At 40.0% G+C, this 25,005-nt stretch overlaps 1 protein-coding gene across 1 annotated transcript; it reads left to right on the top strand.

The window, feature by feature from the left end:
* Positions 1-248: 248 nt before the first annotated feature.
* Positions 249-5,138, top strand: pim3 (Pim-3 proto-oncogene, serine/threonine kinase). Its single transcript, XM_044108873.1, has 6 exons — positions 249-715; positions 843-952; positions 1,039-1,089; positions 1,232-1,595; positions 2,411-2,587; positions 3,128-5,138. Exons 1-6 carry the CDS (start codon positions 628-630, stop codon positions 3,328-3,330), a joined length of 993 nt encoding a protein of 330 aa, XP_043964808.1. The 5' UTR covers positions 249-627; the 3' UTR covers positions 3,331-5,138.
* The last annotated feature ends 19,867 nt before the right edge of the window (positions 5,139-25,005 follow it).

Raw genomic sequence — 25,005 nt, 5'->3', positions numbered from 1 at the left:
TCCAGACAAGGGATTCTTGGGCGTCTCGTACTATGAGAAAGTAGTGCGTCTGAAAAATACATATTTCGAAGGAATCTTTCCTTAAAAATCTATTAAGACCTATGAAAATTCACATAGAGTCACCTTTAAATTTTATTTGTCAAATATTTTCAAGCTATGTTTTAAAGTTTGGGTGGAAGTATTTGTTGTTGGAGCGGAGGGATACCAAACCTCTTGGTTACGCGTCAAAATATTGGCTTGGGAAGACCGCGCCAAAGCACAGACAGCGGCCACTCTCCGGGATAATAACACACCGCTGCGGCCCCTTTAAACTCACTGTACACTTTGTACTCTCATGCTACACGTCTCCATACGGACTTTCTCTTGATTTACAAGGCGGCTTGTTTTTGTTGGGAATACTTGACGTCGAGACACAGGAGTCGGAATTGATGCCGGTTTTCGGGAAATAGTGTGCGACTTAACGGTCGTGACACGACTTTCTCGTCGGGCACCGTGTGCGGCGGAGTTGGCGCACAGCTTGGACTGGATTGCAGCACCGTTTCTGAGCCTATCACTGTTCTTGCTTCTGGTGACTTTTTAGAACAAGCCGAACAGGACTCGTTTACACCGGCATCTTTCAGCTCGAATATGCTGCTGTCAAAGTTTGGTTCATTTTCGCACATTTGCACTCCCTCGAGTATGGACCACCTACCAGTGAAGATCCAGCTCCCGCCCGGTATGTCGCCTCCTCGCTTTCCATATTGGATTTCTCCTACCAAGAAATAATTATTTAAGCGAATCTGATTCACTTTCAACTGACCAATTGGTGGATATTATTCTCATTTCCCCCTTTTTACTTGCAGTCAAAGTGGAGAAGGAGCCTTTCGAGAAGGTTTACCAAGTAGGCTCGGTGCTCGGCAGCGGAGGGTTCGGGACGGTGTACGCCGGCAGCCGGATTTCTGACGGCACACCGGTGAGGATTTCACAACGGGTTTTTAGTTCAGATAACGTGGATTTGAATGTGCACTCTTTAATGTGTGCTCTTTTGTGTTTTCCCAGGTTGCTGTGAAACATGTCGCGAAGGAGCGAGTAACCGAGTGGGGAACAATTGTAAGTGTATGGTTTGTTTTGGTTCCCCCGCCCCACCCCCTTGTGTTGCAGCTGGGTGCGGGCGTTAATATTGTTATTATTACCTGAGTTGTACTATTGTTATTAAACGACGCCATCTTTTTTTTTTCTTCTCTTATTACAGAACGGAGCTATGGTGCCGCTGGAAATCCTGCTGCTGAAGAAGGTCAGCTCGTCTTTTCGGGGAGTTATAAAGCTTCTGGACTATTATGAGCGTCCCGACGGCTGGCTCATCGTCATGGAGAGGCCGGAGCTCGTGAAGGACCTGTTCGACTTCATCACCGAGAAGGGAGCCCTGGACGAAGACACGGCGCGGGGCTTTTTCTGCCAGGTTCTGGAGGCGGTCAGGCACTGCTACAGCTGCGGAGTAGTACACAGAGACATCAAAGATGAAAACCTGCTGGTGGACCTACGCACCGGGGAGCTCAAGCTTATTGATTTTGGCTCAGGGGCTATTCTCAAGGACACGGTCTACACTGATTTCGACGGTAAGCGACGCTTGTTTCTATTACGGGATGTAACGGTGCTTATCCGTGGTGGGATTTCATGAATCTAATTATTTTTATGCCTCCGTGTGGGCCGAGTTGTGCTTTTGCCCTTGATGGTCCGGCTGTGCTATATTCAGACGCGGAGGCGATAACGACGCTGTGACGCAGTGATCCGTTTTTGGTCGAGGGTTTTCCTCGCCAACGTCCCCTCGCGCGCATTAATATTAGAAATGCAAACCGGATGATCATGATGATGATGCTGCTACCGCTCCAGACAAATCTCAGTGAATATTTACAGAGGTGACTCATGGATATTTTTTTTTTCATGTTTTTTTTTTTTTTTTTTAATCGGTGACGCATTAATCTCTCGTGAGCCGGATTGTACTTTTATGTTTCCGGTCATGATGTTGTCATGGCAGCCTGAGTCACGGTGTGTGTAGTGGTGTTGTGGATCTAAGGTCACTGCCACCTAACATCTGTTTGTTGTGAAACTAGAGACGAGGCTTCACGTGATGGGCTCACGTTGCTTTAGTTTTTTCTAAGCGCGCCACAAGGGGAATGGCCACCCTTAGGAATTTGCATGATATATTCCTTAAACGAATTTAAGAGATTAAGGTGAGATTACGCTTCAAAACGCTGTAGTTTATACATGCCACAGCTTGTTAGTTTTTATTCCACTCACCAAAAATCCTGTCATTGCTTGCGCAGCTGCCCTTTTTTTTTTGGGTGTGTGTGTGTATGCAGTCCACTGTGATTCTGTTTTGTGGTTTTCGGGAGGCAACATTTGCTCACGCTATTCCTCATTGAATCCCCAGGTACAAGAGTCTACAGCCCGCCAGAGTGGATCCGCTTCCACAGATACCACGGCAGGTCGGCAACGGTGTGGTCGCTAGGCGTGCTGCTCTACGACATGGTGTGCGGAGACATCCCCTTTGAGCAAGACGATGAGATCCTCAAGGGGAGGCTTTACTTCAGGAGAAGGATCTCAGCTGGTGAGTGTATACAAGTGCATAGCTGGACTCTGTTGCCCTCTAGCATTATTTAGTGGTATAGCAGTCTACTACATATTATAGATCCATCCATTCAAAGGTTAATAATGACACTCTAGGACAGTCCTCTTTCTTCAACAAGAGAATTACTTCTTTTTTTTTTTTGAGAAGTTTTTTCACACATTTCAATAATACAACATCTGCTTTGAAGAATCTATAATCAGTTTAAAATTCAATCCAGATATGACCAGTCTAATTAGACCCATTTAAGTCCCATGTGCAAGTAAAGCATTTATTCCATTGGGAACTTATTATTGAAGGCAGTTCAGACTCATTTAAAACTGAAATAAACCTTGCTAAGTGGGGAAACAGGAATTTTCTTACCGTTCTCCCCATAAAATGGACATACCAATAAGCAATAAAACAGTCATTTCTGTTGCCTCTCACTGACACAGTGGCGCCCTAGGTGAAGAGCCACACGATAAATTGCTAGTAACTTTTCCACAAGCTTATGTTTAACTCAGCTGATGTTTCCTCTTGCAGAGTGCCAGCAGCTGATCAAATGGTGCCTGGCCCTGCGGCCCTCCGACCGGCCCACTCTGGAGCAGATCTGCGACCATCCCTGGATGAGGAACGTGGGGGAGTCGCCCAAGTCGCCAGAGGAGCCCGCGGCGGGAGAAATCCGCCTCAGAACCATCGACACGGACTCTTTGTCAAGCACAAGCTCGAGCAAGGAAAGCCTCTGAGCGCGGCTCCGATGGGACTTTGTGAAGAAATAAAGGGGAGGTGGATGGGGGTGAAAAGAGGGTACAGACAAGGCCTTCTGCCCACCCAGAACTGTCAGCGGCCATGTGCTTCATTCATCTGGCCCAGAGAGAAAACAACAGGAAATAAGAATACTTTAATTTTTTTTCCTCTTTTGTAGGGAATTTCTTATTTATTTTTGTTGGTTACACTTTATCTTATTGGTCCCCCTAACCCCCACTTTTTTTTCTTTTTCCAAATCAGTTCATTATACTTGTTTCCAAATGGGGAACATTTTGCTGTTTGGGTGGTCTTACCAGCACTATTTATTTCCGCTCCTTTTCTTCATAATACTAGGCAGATATATATGTATATGCATACATACATATACATATGCATAGAGCTGGCAAGGCCCTCCTATTCAGACTGCTCTCATAGAGCTTCGAGAAGAGTTTTTATTTAAATGTTTTAATTTTGATTTTGGAGTGCCTTTTTTTGGAAAGCTGCTTTTCTTGGGGGACTTTTTTTGTCAACAACCAACAGTGAGGGTATGGGGGGGAGGTTGCGGCCTGTGGCGTGGTGGTTAGATTGTCTGTGCTGTGATGGAAGAGGCTTCAAGAAGTATATATATTTTTTTATTATTATTATTATTATTTTATGTGACGTTTTTGTCCCGCCCCGCCCCCTTCTCTTCATCACTGTAAGCCAATGCCTCCTGATCCGAGAGGCAGAGGTGGAGTTTTAGTGGAGAGAAGATTGGGTGGGGTTCTTGTGGGGTTGGAGAAGGGGGAGGGGGAGAACTGTTTCTTACAACAAAATACTTGAAAGCACCTCTTGTCGATCTCTGTAAACGCTGCTTATTCACGCTATAGCCTGAACAGGTGTTTTGTAAACCGAATCCTGTCTTTTCTGAATGTCTACAAAATGTCAACATACACCTTCCTTCTCTCCCCGCCCCCGCGCTCCACCTTTTCCCCCCCCCATGCCTGTTGCAGGGCGAAGATGGGGAGGGGTGGTGGTACTTCTTTTGGCCTCCCACCATCTCACTGCTTGACACCACGTGCCCACCTTCCTCCCTCCCCTCCACGCCCCTGGCCTCCCTAAGGGTTTGGGGTTTTAGATGCACAATCAATGCAATATTCATGGGTTCAATTGTTGTTCTTTTTTTTTTTTTTTTCCTACAAATATTGTACAGCGTGTTTTTATTTTTATTTTCCCTTCCTCTTTTTTTTTTTTGTGTGTGTGCGTGTACAATTTTTTTTCTCTCTCCATTTGCATTTAATTTATTCATAAACATGTAGACATTCCACACTCTGTGGCTATTTATTTATTTATTGTCTATGCTTAAAAATCCTCCATGCCCCTCCACAAACACACATAGATTTGCATAACCCACTTGGCCTTTGGTTTGCATTCCTATAACCTATTTTTACATTTCAAAATTTTTTTTTTTCTGAGATGTTGAGGATGCACTGAAGCAGTTGTCAATGTAAAGCAGAATAAAAAGATGTTTACTTAAATTTAAGCAGAGCATTTGAATGTTATTTAATTTACTTTAAAGGAATAAAAGTCTGTTGGTAATGTTAAATGACTACGTATCAGAGTAATAAATCTGGTTTGTGTACTGTCCAGGTTAATTTAAGTTCTATGGCAAACTAAACAATAGGCAGAGCATTTTTTTGTTTTATTGTTTTGTCACATAGCCTATAAATGAGACATTTCACTTTAGCTGTGTGACCTGTGTGAAGGATGGATATTGCTATTTTTTGATACAGAAGTTTCAATTAAACACCCATTTTTATGTACAGAAATCGGTCTGGTGTCTTGCTGTTTTCTTCCCAAAACAAAAATTCGTTTTGTCTCCTGTTTCTTTTATACATGACTATTAGATTCTGTCGAACGTACATTACTGGTTACATTTACTAGCAACCACTTAGGTAGAAAAATGGCCTTAAAATAAAAATAATCTTGTCATACAGTTGAATAATCTCACACTGAAAAGTAGATTTGTATGTATATTTACACTTTGTCAGCGTCTAGAAATGTTTTATTTGATAATTCATTGCAGAGTTTTTCTGTAGTATAAACATGAACTGACACGAGACAATTTCTCTTAGCTGCTCTACTAAAAAAAAAAAAAAAAAAAGTAAGACAAGTGAACAAATCATTAGACATTTTCAAGATATTTTCAAGCATGAAAATGTCTACAAAATATTTACATTCATACACCAGCTCATATCTATAGACTAGACAAACACATGAGATAAAAAGATGTGTAAAAGCGACTGGAAGATTAACAGGAAGTGTGTGATTCAGAACATGCGACTTAAGATTTGGCATAAACAAAGAAAAATATGTGGAAAATGTCCTCATTTTCACTGTTGGGTATTATGCTGTGGGCCTGTTTTTCTTCCAAATGACATAGAACCTACACTGAAAGGCATTCTGAGGATTAAATTAAAATGATTATGAGTCAACTCATAGCATGTAAATTATATTCTTACCACTGATTTTTTTTTTTTTCAAATCCAAAAACTATGGAGAGAAAATAAAAATAGGCATGTATAAAAATGAATATCTCAGACGGATAGACGGATGGGTTAATGGACCTAGATGTGGATGAGAGAGTATCTAAGTAATAGTTTTTCCATTTAATGCCTTCTGCATTTCCGCCTGCTGCCCACAAAGAAAGCACAAGTCATAATAACCCGGACTCTATGAGTAAGAGGGTGATGAGTGAGATTTCCAGGAAGCAGGAGTGGAAGTGAAATGTTTATTGTTTTTTTTTGTTTTTTTCTTGGGACCTCGGGTGAATTCACGATGTCATGTTACACCTTCATCTTGCTTCTAGGAAATAATCTTAGCCCCTCCTCCTCCCCACAACCATCACCCCATTTCCAGCACTTTGTCTCACTCCCTTGATTTCCCACAGGAAATGATCATCTTTGCTTACAGAAGCAATCTGAAGTGCCCTCCTTGACGCCTTTGCATCCGTTTGACTCCTTCCTATTCAGCCTTAGTGAAGACATATTGGTGTTTGAGGACTTGACAAGACGGCAGGTGCTCCAATCTTCTCAGGCGCCTGATTCTCGGTGAAGTGTTGGTTTCATGTGTAGATAAGAAGTACGGTTTCTTTCAAAATTACCACTTGGGCCATACATATGGATGTAGAAAACACCACTTAACACAACCTTCCAGTGCACTTCGCCTAATTGTATGTTCTCTAGAGTTCTACAGAACTGTTGGTAATGGTAATGTTGGCAATGTTCTCCTTAAGAAGGAGAGGAGAATATAAAGATTGTGGGCATGAATGTCGACAATTTGACGCTTTAACTCTGGCCTGATATTTCATCATTAGTCTTCCCAGAAGTAACAGACTGAAAATACATTTCTTTTTTTATCCAGGTCGTCACAGTTTGCTGGAATTTTGACCGCTTCCTCCTGACAGGACATTTGGATTGTCCGTGGTGGCAAATCCAGAAAAAGTTTTAATTATGGAACTCTTTCCTTGGTTAACTCAAGCTTTAATCTTTATTATTTATTCTTGCATGAATGCCATCCAATGTAAGCTCCTCTCCCAACCAATCAAAATGCAGCAACTCATCTGAGGTAGAATAATATGCAGTGGACACTCACAAAAGTCTCAACAACAAGCATTAATTGCGTATGACATGCATAAAAATAGAAAATTTGTTCAGGGCATAACTGAAAGAACCTATTCCATCTGGTAAACATCTGCACCCCTTTGTAATGCCACCCTGAGCAACTGCCCACATGGCTCATATTAAAAACTGATGCTGTTTACATTTAACATCACAGAGGTAAAAACAAATCAAACAAACCAAGTGGAATATAACATTATTTCCCTTTCAAAAACTGCATATTGACAAAGAAAAGTGAGCCTCTGATAATTAAGGCATAAAAATGCAGTCATGGCAACATATGTCTTTTTCCATTCAATGTGCAATGTCTTCCAAGCATGTATGCACCACCCTGTGATGAAAATCAGCCAGAGTACGTTAAACATCTGTGTTTCTATATGCATCCCCACTAATCCTCGGTTGTCTTTGAGTCTTGGGGCTTATTGACATGCAAATGAGTGGCAACTTTTCTTCATTACAAAACCCTCTTTTCTCTACTGAAGGCTGCTGTAGGTCCTCACCGTGGAATCCTCATTAAATGTCCCGGGGCTTATTCCTCATGGTTGTCTCCATTAGGGGAGCATCATTAGTCTCTGGTACATTAGTCATGGCAACAAGGGGGGGTATTTGAAAAGTTTACGTCAAAAATTCATGCTTTATTTCTTATGTATTGCTTCAAAGAAGACGGAATTATTTATTCAGTAATTTTCACTTGATGTAATTCAACAAAAATGTGCAAAATGATAAAGTACAGAAATTATAGCTTTGGGTTTTAATATCTGAATGGTCTGTATTACAGGGCGCTCTGCGTTTCCACTGACTTGAGGTTGGCTAGTGTAGTTTTTTGTTTAGTAATTTTTCCCGTTATGCTCTTTTCATGTGCACTGAATTGTGGACTCAAGGAGCCTTCAATGAGCGACAGAAATGACCACTTATTGAGAAATAGCTTGTGGAAATCCCGGTGAGTGAATAACTTAGCTGAGCTCGATAGCTTGTGGCTAATGTATATATAAGATTCAACAACCAAATGCAGAGATATGTCTCTAAGTAAACTATTCTGGAGTTTGTCGAAATTTATTTTGATGTTTTAGATGCGTTGGTGTGTTTTACGTCATGTAACGTCAGAAATAAGAGTAGAAATGCTACTCGCGCTAACACTACTGCTAGCACTAGCCACGGTGCTAATGCTAAAGGCCCGTATCAGTTTTCACAAGTCTAAAATTAGCTTTACAATCACAGAAAGCTTTTGGTATCGGTTCATTAAAAGTACACACAGTTCATAGTTTCAAGCAATATTAAAACTACTATAAGTTGGTTTGTTTAAAATAATATGCTGAAGAGTTAAAAATTCATTAATCAACATATTAGAAGCAATTAGAAGGTAAAACGTTTCATATCCCTGGTTTGTAAGTCAAACTAAAATTGATTTTGCTTAGTTACAAGTTATGCATTGCATGTTTACATTGTCAGTATGTTTTTAGTTTAACATTCAAAATAATTAACAGTAAACTTAACAGTTTATTGCATTTCATGGTAGCTCACCATAAATTGAAGCTAGCAAAGCTAAAGTATACAATAAAAAATATGTCAATTGTGCTCTTGAATGCAAGCATATGAAATCTGTAACAACTGAATGGAAATAGAATAACTTACTTTCTGCTCTTTATTCAGATTGGTTTTGATTGTGATGCCAAGCCCATGTGGACTGTGGATGGGTGTAAGCGGTGTGGCCTGCCGGGACATCATTTCGCAGAAGAACCTTCACAATCTGGAAACTCCAGATTACAGATAAGATCCCATACACAGCACGACCCAGTAGCAACGTTCCTACAGAACTGAAATCAATTTTTATTTTATTTTTTTCAAGTGAGGGAAATATAAAATAACATTTGTAAACAAAGCCATCAAAGTTTAGCATTCAGTTAGTGTAACATATCATTACTCTTGGCAGAGCCCAGTAGATGTCTAGTGGCTGTCCCAATACTGGTCCACTTTAAGTGTGCTACAAAACCAATTGTCTTCAGAGGTCGATTGAAAATGACCAAGCTTGGTTCCTGGAATTGGTGCATTTTGGTGCAGTAAGTCTACAACAGACTACCGTACTGTGGATGATTTCTTCAGCAATAGTTTCTACTGTAAGATACTTTCATAGGTTTTCTGTCCTGAAGTTCAAACTATCCGAAATGAAAACCAGTCGTCAGAATGTCACCTAAATTCCAATGTCAAAAATTCCTTGACGGACCGGGTTCAGTAAGTTGAAATTTCAAGCATTCAATTATGTATCTCTGCATTCTCAGAGAAACCGTAATCCATTTTTATCCATTCTTCATCAAAGGGCAGTTAAATGGCAAATACAAACAGGATTAAGTGACAAAATATGTAAATGTTATGTCAATTTGGATTAAAAGAATACTTTCTGCCATATTTTAACTAAAAGCTACGGCTAATAAGATAATCTGTAAATGTATTATAAAAATAATAACCTGAAATATATGTATTGTTTGTAAGTAAGGGATTCTTATATTGAAGTTTACAAAATATGAGGCTAGAAGTAGCGAGCACCTAGATTAGCAGGAAGAAGCTAAATTTCCAAGTATTTTGCTTAGGACTCTATTTTAAATTTAGTCAACAACACAAGTAAAGAACTTCCTGAAGGAATGACAAATAGCTATCTTTTGAAAGACGTCCCAAGATGACCTCAAGATGACAGGAAGACGATAAAAAGTTAGCACGAAATGTCCCTAAGGACGTTATGAAATGGCGCATGGTTTGTTCCAATTGCCTCTGTAGAGGGTACCAATTTAAACATTGTTAGCACAAAATGTCCCCAGACTTCAGGTTACAGAGAGGGCACATGGTTAATAAGAAACATCCAAAATGGCAGGTCCAGGATAACTCAGTACGAAGTGTATCTGAGACAGGCACAGAATCACACACGTTTTGTACGATAGAACCCCAAAATGGGTTCAAAATAGCTCACAGTAATGACAAAATGGCGCCAAGAAATGTTCAAAATCACTCATTCTTAGTACAAAGTGTCATTGAGGAGGGTAGAAAATGACATGCTTGGTTTGAGGTGTCCCAAGACAGAAAGCTTGTTTGGATACCCAAGAGCTGAGGATCTGAAAAAAATTTTTTTCCAAAAGTTTGAAATGGCGAAGGGGTGAAATGACAAACGCCCCTCTGGAATGCTGCTGAACTGGTAACTGGACTTCCAGGAACTCCTGTAAATTAAAAAAAAGAACTATAAATTTAGTAGAAAAATGCATAGAATTTTTTTTTTCTCTTACAAAAGTATATTTAAAGTGTACCTACACAAAGAACGAAAGACATATTTGACAGCTAAGCAGTTTCCTGGTCTTTCTAGTCAGTTATTTACAAAAAGTTACTGATAATTCTACAGACAAGCTTGTCTTACAGATATAGAGCTGTATAAAGTCACTTTAAAACTTTAAAATCCATTTTAATTCCTTAAGAAACTGTAGCTCTTTGAGCTTAGTTTAAAATGTGCGTAAAGTACTCCAACTTGTCAGCTGTGTCTGAGGTCAGTGTTTCAATGGTCTTCTATGTTGTATCTGGTACCGTCTGAACAACACTCCTACATATTAAAGCTGTCAGTGGTGGCTGGGGTTGGTGACAACTTGCTAGACAGTAGTGGAAGACGCCAGATGGACTTTGGGCCTGAGGGCCTGGATGGGCACAGATGGGTGGGTGGGTGGCACCCACACAGCCATCATCGCTGCCAGTGCCAGACTAAGACAAGGGGGAAAAAAAAGAAAAAAGATCAGACCATTGCTACTGATACTATCCACTCATGACACTTTTTTTTATTTTTATTTTTTATGAATGTGTGTTCACAAATGTGACCTTTAAGTAAGAAAGAGGAACATGTTTGGAAGTCAACTCTTTGTAAGATTAGGAACTTTCTTATATACTTTTGGGTTTTAAATGTGTCTTGCTGTAAAATGGAGGATTTCAATTAGTTTGGAAATGACAATTCCGGTAATCGTGCTTCAATACAAATATGTGCGCGGAACTTTGTCGATATTACGCTAATGTGGAAACACCACAGTTCCGCAGTTGTGGTGTTTCCAATTAAATCGCACGTGAATATTCACAGATAAATAATTGAAAAGCATCCTGCATCATCATCCTCTTATGCAGCGACGTGCGGTGAGGTTCATAGCTGGTGAGGCACTGACGTCATCAGAATCAGATTTGCAAATAGATGCATAGATTGACAGAAGTTTACAGGTTATGTTTCACTTCTGCATCCTTACACATACAAACTGTAGCTCACAAAACACACATTTCCTTAAAAAACAAAACAAAATAAAATAATCCATGTCAAAAGTCGGGATAAGCGAGAGGAAAAAAATCACTATCTCTATTATAATCTACCGCTGCACTTGACTTGCTTCCCGAATCGTTTAGCCTAGCTCGCTGTCACTTACTCGGCAGTTGAGGAGTGAACAAGAGAACGTCTGGGATCTTGAGCGCCCCCTGCCATGAGGCAAGAGAACTGCCTGCCTCACCTCGAACCTGTTCTCTGCCGTTTATAATCGCTTATTACACGAAACACGTTACACAAACACAGTTGGTGACAAAAAGCACTGTACATTATATACATAAGCTAAATTATTGGAAATAAGTTCACATATTAAATTTGTTTAAACCATTTTATTGACGCCGTACAGCAACATGCTCTCTCCGCTTAGCAGCCAGCGCAGAGCCAGGGGTCGCGCAATCCAAGGTGAGGCAGAGCTCGCTGCTGCCTCACCGGCATCGCTTCCAAGCATTTGAATGGGAAAATAAGAAAATTCAGCGATTTTGAACAAATAAAAATCGAAATTGGTGAAGCTACATGAAAAATAAATATTTTTTAGTACAAACCACCGGATGAATATAACAATTTAAATTACTTTATGATTATATATTTTCTTTCTTTTCATGATGGCAGGTGAGGCACTGCCTCACCTGCCTCCCCTGACCGCACGTCACTGCTCTTATGACTTCCTGTTGTCTTCTTTGACTTTTCTGCCAGTAGCGACATCCGGTTGTTGATTTCATGACTCGTGTCATGCAAAAAAGATGTTTCCATTGGGACTCTTGCAAAATATGCGAATTTCAAATATTGTTCACAAATTTTGCTCCTTCAAAAATGCTGCGTTTCTACTAAGCAACTTTATTTTGGGAATTCCAATTTGTGCAATTATATGGTCAATGGGAAGGCAGCTCCTGAAATCCTTCTGAGGTCGACGAGCAGCATCAGTAACTTCTCCAAGCCCATTGCTGATGACTTTCCTTCGTGACACTGTGATAATACATGCAGCTATATACTCCAGATCAGGAAGCTATAGACTCACAAGTTTGTGATCTGCTACTCAAGTGTTCTAGCTGCTGCCTTCTCTCCTGAATCCTTAGAAACAGCAATTCCTCAGGACATCCACTTTGTTCTCAACTGCATGTGCTTTTGGCGATCTGAATGTTGCAAAACGTCTTGCTGCTTCCTCCGGAGGTCTCCTGCTTCGTTACCCTGAGCAGAGCCTCCACGGGGACTTTCCACAACTCGGGCACGGAGTTCATTAAAACGCTGCGCCCGTGCCAGAGAGGAGAACCTGGCCACCCGGCTGGTGGGAACCTGCAGCCACTGCCGCGCGCCGTGAAGGCACTCATTGTTCTCGGCTAACAGGACACGGTGTAAACATAGGAGCAGAGTGTGTTTTAGGAAAGGAGAGTCAAGCGGAGACTTTCACATGAGCGGGCGAACATGCACACACACACACACACACACACACATTCAACTTGTCTCAGAACCTGAGAGACACAAGCAGATTCCAGAGATGAAACAGAAACCAGGCAACAAAGTCCGAATTGAGCCTGCGCACTCGGCTGCTGTTGCCAAGTTCCCAAACAACAACAACACCTGCAGATCACGGCAGGTGAATCGAGGTGACTGCAAGCTGACTCTCAAAGACACGTCAGTGACCCTCATCATTGACGTGATGAACAATTTGTCCATCACGTCTGATTATGAGTGGTTGTGGGAACGGGAGGGAAGGCAAGAATGTGAGAAAGAGAGAACGGCGAAAGGAATGGGGGGATTAAAAAGGGATGAAAGAGAGTTTTCACGGTTGCATGCTGCAGGAAAACAAGATGGAACGCTTAATTGCCAAAATCTTGCAATGTGATCAAAAGAATCATTGACCCGGTGCTTATTTTCCGCCACGGCTGTTATCTGTTTCCCCAGCCTCTGAGAGGAGGCTCTTCTGCTGATGAACTGAGACCCCGTCTTCAAAAATATTTGTCCGAAACCGGCAAAGCTTGTTGTTTCAGGTTGGACCGTAACAAGAGTCATCGGGTTAAGCTCTCCGCCCATGTTTGGAACAGATTTGTACAAAATGAAGCAAATTCTGACCCAGTTACACAACAGCAGAAATAAAAAAAAAGAGAAGAAATAAAAAAAAAAAAAATGAAATTACCCCTTTTGGAACAACTTTGCACTCCTCATCCCTCATGTGGAATTAGGTCACTCCTGCCAATGAAGCTCCCCATTTACACGTCCATCTTTGTCTCAACCTTCACCTACTGCTGCAGTTTAATAACTTAGAAAAATCGGAAGATGGCATATTTTATAATATTTTTCTGCAAGGCAAGACATGTATCACATTTAATTCTGTTAAATTTGGTAGATATGGCTCACAGCATATTAGCGCTGTTGTAAGCAAATATTTTAGTCATCGAGTGATCGGATTTAAAAAAAAACATTGGTAAATCTAACATAACAGCAGTATTGCTGTTTTATTTCAACATCAGTCCAATTTTTCACATTTGAGCTTCCCTAACAATAACTTTTATGCAGTTTAGAAAATTAACTTGTGACAACAATAGCTCACTTTCTAAGTTGACCTGAAGAAAAGTTATACAATAACCTGAAATTATATTCAATTTAATAATAAAGAGGCAGGCTCACAAGTACCGTTATAAAAAATGCCAATACTCCAGCTTTTGGTTTATGTACGTCAGTGAGTTTAATAGATGAACCTGGCCCAGATATTTATAGCTTTGTGTTCAGCAATAACGTGACCCATTAGTAGTGACCGGAATGATATGAAATTTATTTTCCGGTTTGTCCGTAAAGTTACGCATCTAAAGCACAGCCGCCCGCAGTGTTCAGTCTTTCTGCTCAGCTGTATAAATAATCCTGCTGTGCTCGTCCCCGCCGTTCGCTCTGAAGCAGCAGCTCCCGGAGGAGAAAGGCTGCCGTACTCCAGGCATCGCTCTCGTCATTTTAAGGATGCTTATTGGTCCCCCGAAAAACGACAAAGACCCGGACATTATCACGAATCAATAAAATCCTCCCAGGCCGACCTTATGCTGCTAACACTTAGCTTTCGTCAACAACAACGGAAGTGAGAACGCTGCACAACGCAAGTAATAACCCGGTCGGAACACTGTGCGCTAAATAATAAAATATAACTTGACGAAGTTTTGAGGCAGATAAATTTTCCTCAAGGAATTTTTATAATCGAGATACTCGAATCACTCGAGGAATCTTTTCAGCCCTACAGCACATACAAGTTAATAATTGGACAGTTAACAGTGAATATCCTCTAGAAAAGAGGTCAAGCTACAAAAGTCCATTGCTTAAGTGGATTTCTGTTCACAAAGGGATTCTATCTACAAATAGTGGAAAGTTAGACTTGGCTACAATCTTCTGATTCATAGAAATTTAGGTCTGGAAACACTTTTGAGAAGCTGGTGATGGAGAGAGTTAATCAACTCTGTTCTTCTGAGGTATAAAGCCTGATTGTCTGGTGATTGTTAACGAAGGCGGGAAAAAAACCCTTCAAAAATATGACTGGCGACCTCACAGTAAAGTGACTCACCATTGATGCAGTAGCACAATGCGACTTTTACACCCTTTTGCCAATCCACAACCATTACACAAAACTAAGAGGATTTCCTACACCCATATCTAATGGGTGTAGGACAGTGCACTTGCTAAAACTAGCTGAGCACATCTGTGTCAGTGCTATTTGTTATTACACTGCAGGTTTCACCTCGTTAGAACAGCATGAACAGGATTCAGTGCTCTGAAACTGAAACTGCTTAGATGTAAGGCTCTTTGTTTGGTTTACAGAATCTCATCCGGGTGGGATTGTGAGAATTTTTGTGTTTGGAAAGCAAATATGGGGGTTTAGTTTTCTTGAAATCTACCATGATAATAAATGAAAGGTACAATTTACAATTGTAAATGTCTAGTGCACTCGAAGGTCCACTGACAATGGACTAAGCACTGATTTAACACTTTGCAGCTGCGTTGGAAAGGTAAATAATAGGAGAAATTAGAGGGGGTTTCTTATTTACAAGCCTATCTATATTGTTACTGCTACCTACGTCATTACTAAAGAAAGCAATGCAAATTTGTGATGCTTAGACACACAAATCCAATCTGATCTCTTGCAAATCCCAATGCAGAAGTTTGTGCTTGAGATTAGATTTGACAAACAAAAGCTGATTTGCCTGCTGTCTCCACACAGCCAGACACCTACCTGTTTCTTATGTTTATCAGGAGGCCATTTTGTTAACTCGTGTCTTTTCCTGATTGCTTTGTTTTTGACTGTAGTACTGTTCCACTCACTCAATCCCTTTGTCCACTCCTGTCCTTTCTTGAGTGCCACGTGCAACAAAACAAATTCAAATACATTGCATGTTTTGGTTATGCCTTATGGTGCCCATATTGACTTTTTCCAGATTGTTGTATGTTCTTGTCTTGTGTATCAGTGGAAAAATCCTTGGCGTTAGCCCTTGTGGGTTGGTGTCTGAACTCGCACTCTCCCAGGCTTTTATCGAACCATCCTAGAGCAATCAGGTTAGACCGAAAAGAATAAAGTGGGACTCCCATGTTGGGCATTACTCGGATTCCTGTCTCAGCACTCTGCGCAGTGGGATAGGCTCCGGCCTCCTATAAACTTACAATAAACGGGTGATGGGAATTGTTGTTCTGTGCTCTCGTGATGGAGAGTGCTACAGGAGGTCATTTTCAGGCATTCCCTTAAAATGAAGGCAAACATGGCCCCAGTAGATATCAAAACTTCATGAACTATTTCTGATCATATTTCAGCTGTCCTAACATTAAGTGTAGCTACCAGGATTTAGGCATTTCATCCAATTTTTTGCCTTGAATCTCTTACTGGCTTTTCAGACTAATGACCTTTCTTCATTCATTTCAATGTGGAAAAGATGAAGCGCATTTTGTGAAACGTCACATCTATGCTGATTTGTATTTACAAGCTATGGAAAAAATGAAGAGACCACTTAAAAGAATCAGTTTCTCTGATTTGACTTTTTTTTTTAGGTATATGTTTGTTCTTTTATTCTATGAGATACTGACATGTCTCCAAAACTACAAGCAAAAAAATTGTATTTATTTGCAGAAAATGAGAAATCGTCAAAATAACGAAAAAGATGCAGTGCTTTCTGACTTCAAATAATGCAAAAAAAACCGAGTTCATATTTGTTTAGAAACAATACTACTAATGTTTTAACTCAGGAAGAGTTCAGAAATCGATATTTGGTGCTGTAGTCTCAAAATTTTTTTCCAGCGTTGTATCTGTTATGCTGTTGTTAAATCTGTAAAAATCTAATTTGAAGTACATATTAGAGAAATTCAGATATCTCAATTATTATTGTAAAAGTGCATTCTAAGTGAGTTATTTACATAATATTTTTTTTTCCATTTGGTTTCAAACAATGCTATTGAATTATGATAATCTTCATTCCTGTGTAATCTTGCTTTCAGTCTTTTGGCCTATAATGTATGTTTATGTCTTCTGATGCATCTCTATTATGTGTATATCAGGATAATACTTGTGAAAGTTTAGTGCGCTACGGCATCAGGACAGAGTAAGTCACGTTTTGCGTTTATTGCGATGTAATGTAATGTTTTGTTTGTCGATGCTTAATGACTACAGAACCATCTCGGACTGAAATTTCAAGACTGTACAAAGTCCGTGAGTGCCCAAAAGTGGTCAAGACAGAACGTCTGCACAGTATAACATAAGATTGTGGTCACTACATTGGTCATTTCCGTGACATCTATGCAAATCATGTAACGGTGGCCCATATTTGGCGTCTCTAAGTTGTGATACTAATAATGTGAAATCTTTGAGCCTGTCCAAAAATATCAAATGACATTTGTGACATCACCAGATACATAAAAAGGCTATGCTTGAACATTGTTTGCATAAGGCTATGTATTATTGGTTTCTAGTGGAAAAACAAGGTATATAGTGTGACAGGGAGCGTAGCACTTTTTTCTCATTTATATTTGTTTGCTTTTGGTTTACGGTTAGCCCTGGCAGGCCTGTTCCCCAATTTGTTCCCTCCTGTTTTCTCTTTTGCTTCCTGGTTTGAATGCCTGCGCCATAAACAAACCAGTTGTATTTTCGTGTGAGTCGTGCATTTAAATCCAACCTACTGAGACTTCAAAAAAGCTGTGTAACTTTATTTCTACAATCCATGCCAAATTGCCCTAGCTCTCACACATGTCCATTAAATGGCCACATAGGTCCATAAAACATTAAAATATATAACAACTGGGCAAGCGGCTCTCTTTGCTATTTAATATTTTAACTCTCTGTGCCGCTTCAAGCTGTTTCAACTAAAGAGACGGCAACAAAAAACTTTCTTTGCCACGCATCCAACACAGTGTAGCTGACATACCAAGTTTCATACATTAGCACCGACTGTAAACTTTGCAAGGATGCCAGTCAGGTTGACTTTGATTATTTAATTCTTGATTTATCTGTAGAGTAAGGCATAACTTTTTCTTGTACAATGGCATGTTTTAAAAGAAGTATTTCAGTTTATTTTATTCAAAGGAATCAAAACGACCTGTGTCGAATACAAATGCATCCTGTACTTCTCAGATTTTTATTTGTAAAAAGAAAAATTGAAAGTCCTTATTTTATTTTCACCCAACACTTTTGTGTCTATTTGGTACAATTCCTATGTAAGCGTTTATTTACATTGTCCTCATTTGAAGTGAATGATTACTTGGAGCTTCAGATAATTGTTATCCAAGGTGATTTCAGTCTTGATAGACCGGCAGACCTGGTTCAGTTGGGGACTAAAATTGCAACATGTTAAATTTTTAGCCGGTTCAATTTGTTTTTATATGACGCTGGGTTAAACAAAATAAAGTCTTTGAAAAACCTGTCCCCCTCTTCGCCTGTGGTGGCACTGCACCAAGAATCACCGAACAACAAGAAAACCTTCGAAGAACACATTAGTGCAACTTCCTTCTGAGCAAAAATGGAGCAGCATCAGATTTTAGTGGTTGTAAAGTTTTTGCTTGTCTATGATAAAAGACCTGGTGCCATTTTTACACTTAGCATTAGACTCTCGCATTAGATTTGGGTATATTTACTCGGATTACTGTGCTTTGTAGTCCACTTCCAGTTTTCTGAGCTGTTTCTGGTCCACTTGGCGTTCACATAGGCGTTTGAACCACACCAGAGTTGACTTCGGTCGAACCGAGACCTCAGTTTTTAGGCAGACAAGGGTTCGTTTTTTTCGGTCTGCATCAGAGTTCGATTGTGCATTCACACTTCCCCAAACGAATCAGACGTTTTAGGCAATCAAACAAGAGTTCAATTAAACCGGACTAAACAGGGCCGGTGTGAACGCATCCTCAAAGACAATTCCTGAGTATTATACATTTCAAAGAATGCGTAAAAACACAAAGAAGAAATCCAGAAAGCCAAGTGCTTGACACCAGGAAGTAGGAGCATAATAACAGTTCTACTTCACAATTCTTTCAGCTGAGTAAACGCGACAACATGGTAGATTTGGACAGTTTATGCAGGCAAAGCTTCAATAATAAACTGTGAGAATGGCAGTGCATCTATCCTCCCACCCAGCACTGTCACAAGTCCCCGGCACGGCTCCACAATGACTATGATTAAAGGGCACGTGCTGGCCACAGGTATGTGACAACCACTTCAAGCCGAGGTTAGCTCCCCTCATTCCAACAGGAATGTATGGGAGCTGCTCCGAGAGGGGAGAAAACTACCACTGTGTGGGGAAACTACCCATTCATTTGTGCCCCACCTCTGAGCTCCTCACCCAACCGCACACAGCAGACCATCGGGCTGCACTTTCACCACTTCGCTCAGCCTGCGAATATAGGAGAGCACCATGGAAACTTTTGGGAAGAGAATAGAGGGAAATGTATAAAAAGTTTAGTTGGTTATGAAGATATGAGAATGACGTGATTGTGAAGAAGCTGGTATGTCTAGAATTGGCATCAGAGGGCTCACGTTGTTGCTTCGAAGGTGGAGCAATGTTGCTACTGGCAGTTGCCAAAGCACACAACGATCAAAGCAGTCAGTGAAGACACAAAAGATGGGTTCGGTTGGATTAGTGGGTAGTAGGTGTTAGATTTGAGTGACATTGTGCTTTGCATCAGGTCAGGTGATGGTTTTGCACAATTAATCTGCAAGTATAAAACAGAAAAGTTTCACAAAGTTCTGGTTAAAACCACTTTGTTTTCCACTATAATTTTCTTGCAATTAAAAATGGAATTAATTAGATGTTTTAGAGTCACCAAAGATTTCCTTTTTCTACATCCAGCATATTGTAACACAGCACTGTCCATCCCCCACTTGTTGCTGAGCACTGCCAAGTCAACTACCTGAAAATTGCTATTCTTTTTTGCAGTTTGTTTGCCACTTGTAAGCTTTCCTGTTGTAAATAAAAATTTGTAGAACAGGTTGTACAATTTTCTTAAATATATATATATGACTAGTGAAAGAATCTTGTGGCCTTCCTGGCGTTTTACTCTGATTTGAGAGCATGTATTGTACTTGTGGACATCTTAACCTCTTATACCCTAAGTGAGCCGAGGTCACATGGCAGCTGGACCCACCGGTGGGTCCGTCGGGTTCTAGAGGTTAATGTGACATGTTATAAGGTCCTGAGTGGTGAAGTTAATGACAGTAAAAGGAAAAAAAAAAGACTGTGTTGCTTTTGGTTTGTTTTTGCACATTTTGATGACGATAAGTTGGAATACTAAAATAAAACATATAAAAACAGAGAAAAAAAAAAAATCTACCAGATGAAAGTTATCCACTTAAAATCCAAATGAAAAATAGTGGATGCTATGTTGAACCTGTCCCTTAGCAGCTTCTGGTGACGTTTTTGGACAGCTAATAGCTGCTTTCCTTACTGAAACGATAACACTGATTGATTGTAGCTAGCAGCAACAGCCGGTGCAATTTTAGTCCAGTAACATGGATGACTTTCAGCTAAAAAACAAAGAAAGCAAAACATAACAATGGTGTCTTGCTCATGTGTAAGTAATTATTATATGCTTTTAGCCATGGATAAAAATATTTTTTAGTTTGAATCATGGAAAATTGCTAAAATTAGCTAAATTTGATGGCTGTTAGCCTTATTTACTTTTCTACAAACTCATTACAATATGAGTTTTGTCTGTTAAAGGCAATGAGAATATGATAACAACATGACAGAAACGCACTTAAAAAATGATCACATTAACATAAAAACACATTCTATTTTTTGTCAGCAAAATTTGTTATCGTGACAGGCTAAGCTAAGCTGCAAACAGCTTAGCTTTCACAACGTTCACCAACCAGAAAAAGAGAAACTTTCCATAAAAAAAAACAAAAAACCTTGATGAAACAAGACAGTAAGATACCTTTTTTTTAATCAGCAATTCTAAAATATTCTTGACAGGAAGCTCTTTCTATGAGTGGCATTGAAAGTTTTATTTTAGTCTATCAGTATAAAAGGGGGCTTCAGTTCCAAAAGATTAAAAAAAATCATTTGTTTGTCTTGATTACAAGCAGAACTGCTAATCTTACTTCTGCTCTCAACACACTGTCACAGCTTTCTGCCCTCTCCCTCTGTCGGAGCCATCAAGGTGACCGTTCACCTGCACATCGGAGCGGTGTGACTCAGCACTGTCGCATGTCAGCGCCACTTCCTTTAAAAAAACAAAACAAAAGGTCCGTCATGGAACAGCTCTGGAACAGAGTGACCCCGATGCAGTGCCAGCGCGTCACAGCTAAAACCCCCAAGGAGCTGGATCTGTGACAAAACGCCGCCGCTTCCTCTGGCCTCTTGTCTTCACTGGAGCCCCATTCATTTATCTGATTTTATTTTTGTTTACCCTCTCTTGTTCCTTCCTTAACCTGCCCCACATCGACATCAGAAGCGAAGCCACTGAAGCGTCTTGGAGCGCTTTTCGAAAATCTCAACAGAAATATGAGCAGGCTCTCACCCTGGGGTTGTTTTATCAATGAGATCAATTGTTTCCTCAGACTCTCGCTCACGCCCGAGATGGTTTACATAAGAGTTTCGCACTAGCATGAGAGGAGGATGAAAGGGAGAAATGTGCTTGTCTCTGGTTTTATGAAGAGTGTAAAATTCTTCTCTTCTGTGTTATTGGATTTCTCCTTGAGTCACTTGGAAAGATAATGATACCTCAGATTTCACATCACAATCACAAAATTGAGCAAGTGTAGCAACTTAAATTAAAAAGGAATGTTGATTTGTTTGTTTTCATATTGTGTTTCTGGAAAATGTGGCATGAACTTGTTTTCAGCCCTCTCCGTCAATGGTCTATAGATCCAACTTTTACTGCAGATACAACAAAATTTATCTTGTATTTTTGGTCTAATTTCTAGTTCAAATCAATTAGTACACAATAAGACAAAATTAATTTAGGATTAGTTTTTCAACAAGAAATAGGAGCGTGTTTTATGTCAATAATTCCTTGATATTGATGAAAAAAAAAACTTCTTCTGTAGGCAGATTATTTCACTTGCAACATAGGAAAAATAGCTTATTATTAATGAAATAATCAATTCAATGAAAGTAGTATTTGGTGCGTTTGTCATTTGACACCAAAACAGCCTACATGAAAACCACATCAACACAAAATTCCCATAACGAGATACAGTAATGGTAGCATCATGCTGTGGGAAACCAGAGGAGCTAAATAGAAATGTATAAATTACAATCAGGATGCACAATACAAATCACCCCTATCATCGATATCGGGCCGATAAAAAAACACAAAAAAAAAACTGGGCCAACGATGACACCAGTATTGTTTCCACCTCGTTACTGTTTGTTTCTGAAGGGAGAATGGAGGAGGTTGGTTATGTGGTACTTGTCAAGTCATGTGACACGTGACATAGTTATAGTAACTATAGGTTTCCTGAAGCAGTCGTGAAGACAGTAGTTTAGTCGGTTTTTTTGTTTCATGGTGTAGAAAGGGCAGTGAGATTTCTCAGTTATCGACCATAATGGTAGTTTGGGTAAATATCGACCCGGATTTTCACATCTGTGCTTCCCTAAATTATACCTTACTCTACTGAACGTTGGTCTACGAGGTCCTAGTAAAATACAGTGGAGCTTGTGATCGTCACATAAAATAATATGGAAAAGTTGAAGGGGTATGAATACTTTTGCAAAGCTCTGTCCTCATTCAACATCCTTCTTCTGGTCAGTGTTTATACTCGGCAAAGTCCTCCTTTCTCTCTATTGTGTTCCTCATTTTCCACGCCTTACCTGTTTTCCTCGACTCCCCACCACCGATACCCCTCCTCCTCCTTGTTTACCTGTAACTCTGTAGCCACGGTGATGGCTGCGGTTGTCACAGTGATCAGGTTACAACTAGGACAGCTAGTTCCGAGAAAGGGGAAACAAGGGATTCCCAATAATGAGCCACTATTGTTCCCAAAAGGCTCTTTCACTGCCACTCTTCTCCCATAACACACACACTCACGCGCACATGCCCACACACAGATACTTTCAGAAAAGGACATCAGATAAACACTCTGCAAGAAGTTACACACATGTACACACTCAAGCTATGCACAAACAAACTGGGACATGCTGTTACCTACATAGCATGTATAGCACACGTGCAGCTTTACATGCAGAGCAGAACATTCTCTGAAATGATGCACTGGGTACGTAAACGGCAAGCAATGCATTTAACTACAGCAGAAAATTCTATATTCAAAAACACATCAGTCCTTTTTGAAATTATATGAATGTAATCAAATGAAATCTACTGGGATGAAAAGACCTACTTAGCAAAGTCTAAAGCAGTATACTGTGCTCTGTGCTTTTAGAGGTACTTACTACCTACTGAGCAGTTAATTTTCTTAAATAATAGAAGTAAACATGGCTTGCATGCCCAGGTAAGTTTCTGCAAGATATCCAAGGTCAGAGTAAAAAGAAAGTACTCCCATTTTTTACTCTTGGGCTTTGATTAAATAATTACCAGCAAGCAAGACCTCCTGCAGGAGGTTTGGGAGTTTTCTGGTCAGAAGCATGATGGCGCGTGGTCGCACAATCCCAGGATGGAAAACCATCAGCATTGACCTTGGAGAATCAATTTAGAAAAAAACAAAAGCAATTGTGGGCTGTTTGGAGGGACTGATAGAAGAAAGAGATTCACGAAACTTCTGGAACCAGGTTCTTTACCAGTGCAGTACCTAACTAGCTAAAAAAAAAAGTACAAACTAAAAAACAGACACCATCGCTAATCTTAGTTGAAGCAGCCAAATACAAAAAAATGTTAGCTTAGTTTTACAAAAATGCAAGTTAGCTTAAACAATGTTAGCTATCAAAATGAAAATAGAAAAAAGGAAAACATGTATTTTGTTGATTTTGGCTAAAAGCAGAAAATGTAAATGAGGAAAAGATAGCTTAGGCAATTTTAACAAAACACTGAAATAAAAACAAGAAACACAATCTTAGCTAAAAAAAAAAAAAAAAGAAAACAAATACCCTATATCCTGTACCCTCAGGAGTGGATATAAGAAAGACTAAATACATGCTACTGCAACAGGGATCAGACGGTTCCCACTGGGCACATTAGTGCATAGTAAGGTATATTTAGTGTTTCAGCTATTAAAAAAGGAATTTATATTGAATTTTGGAGGGGCTATAAAGTATTTGCGGATTGCCAACAAGGACTGTGACCGCATTTCATCAAATTTAAAATTGTGGGGTTTTTTTTGTTTGTTTTTTTTCTAAAAGGTTTTAAAAACCCCAGTGATGATCACTGTTTTGTTCAAGTCATCCTCTCCCCAATTTCTAAAACAGAGGTTTCAGAGTTAGGAAGCGCCGCGAGACCCACATTTAAGGGAAACAGGGTGGAAACAAACAGGAATTATACTCAGAGTGTATCATTACGAAGCAGGGAGTATTGTTCTGGGACCAGTGTTGAGTGGTGGAGATGCACTCTCATCTGCAGCTGTGAACGTATTCCCGCAGCCTCGTTTCTACCAAACAGCCTGCACTGCAGGACGCTGAGCTGGGTGCTTTGGTTTTAAGGGAAAGCAAATCAGTGCAATGCAGTACAACCTGCAGGCAACTGAGTCACTGGCCAAAAAGAAGTAGGTCAGATCCAGCGTCACAACAGCCACGCGACTAGTTGTGCCCTACTTTTTGTCTCTCTTTGCAAACATGCTCATTTCAAAAGTTATAAAGTTCATAAAAGTAGTTTGACACCGAAAACGATGCCCTATTTAATGGAATAATAATGTTATGCAACATTACAGCTGATTCCCAGAGGCTCTCATTGTGAGGGACAGGAGCTTCAGATTTAAATCTCGACACTAGCATTCACAAAACGTTGGCCTGTTCAAAAATAATTCTTCCGTTTTATCCTGAGGCAAAAAAACCGAAGGTCTGAAGGTGTCGACGCACCTCGGTTGAACACCACGAGAGACACAGCGAGCACGTAAGCTGAAAATAATGTTTTTTTGGTGATCTCTGCCAAGAAAAAAAAAGAAAAAAAAAAAACATACAGAAGACCAGAACGAGTTGAAGTAACAAGAAAAATCATTGGAAGTTACCCAAAAAAGGATGCAGATGTAGGTGTTTTAGGTGGAAGTCAAAAATATCAGGAGACTTTCTTACCCAACGAGTTGTAATGCTGCCAGGGCTCTGGACCTTCCAAGCCCAATTTGATTATTTTTAGGA

Source organism: Gambusia affinis, linkage group LG23, assembly GCF_019740435.1.
Source record: "Gambusia affinis linkage group LG23, SWU_Gaff_1.0, whole genome shotgun sequence".
NCBI classification, from domain to species: Eukaryota; Metazoa; Chordata; class Actinopteri; order Cyprinodontiformes; family Poeciliidae; genus Gambusia; species Gambusia affinis.
Note: the sequence above shows the minus strand (reverse complement) of the source record. Positions and strands in the feature narration are given on the sequence as shown.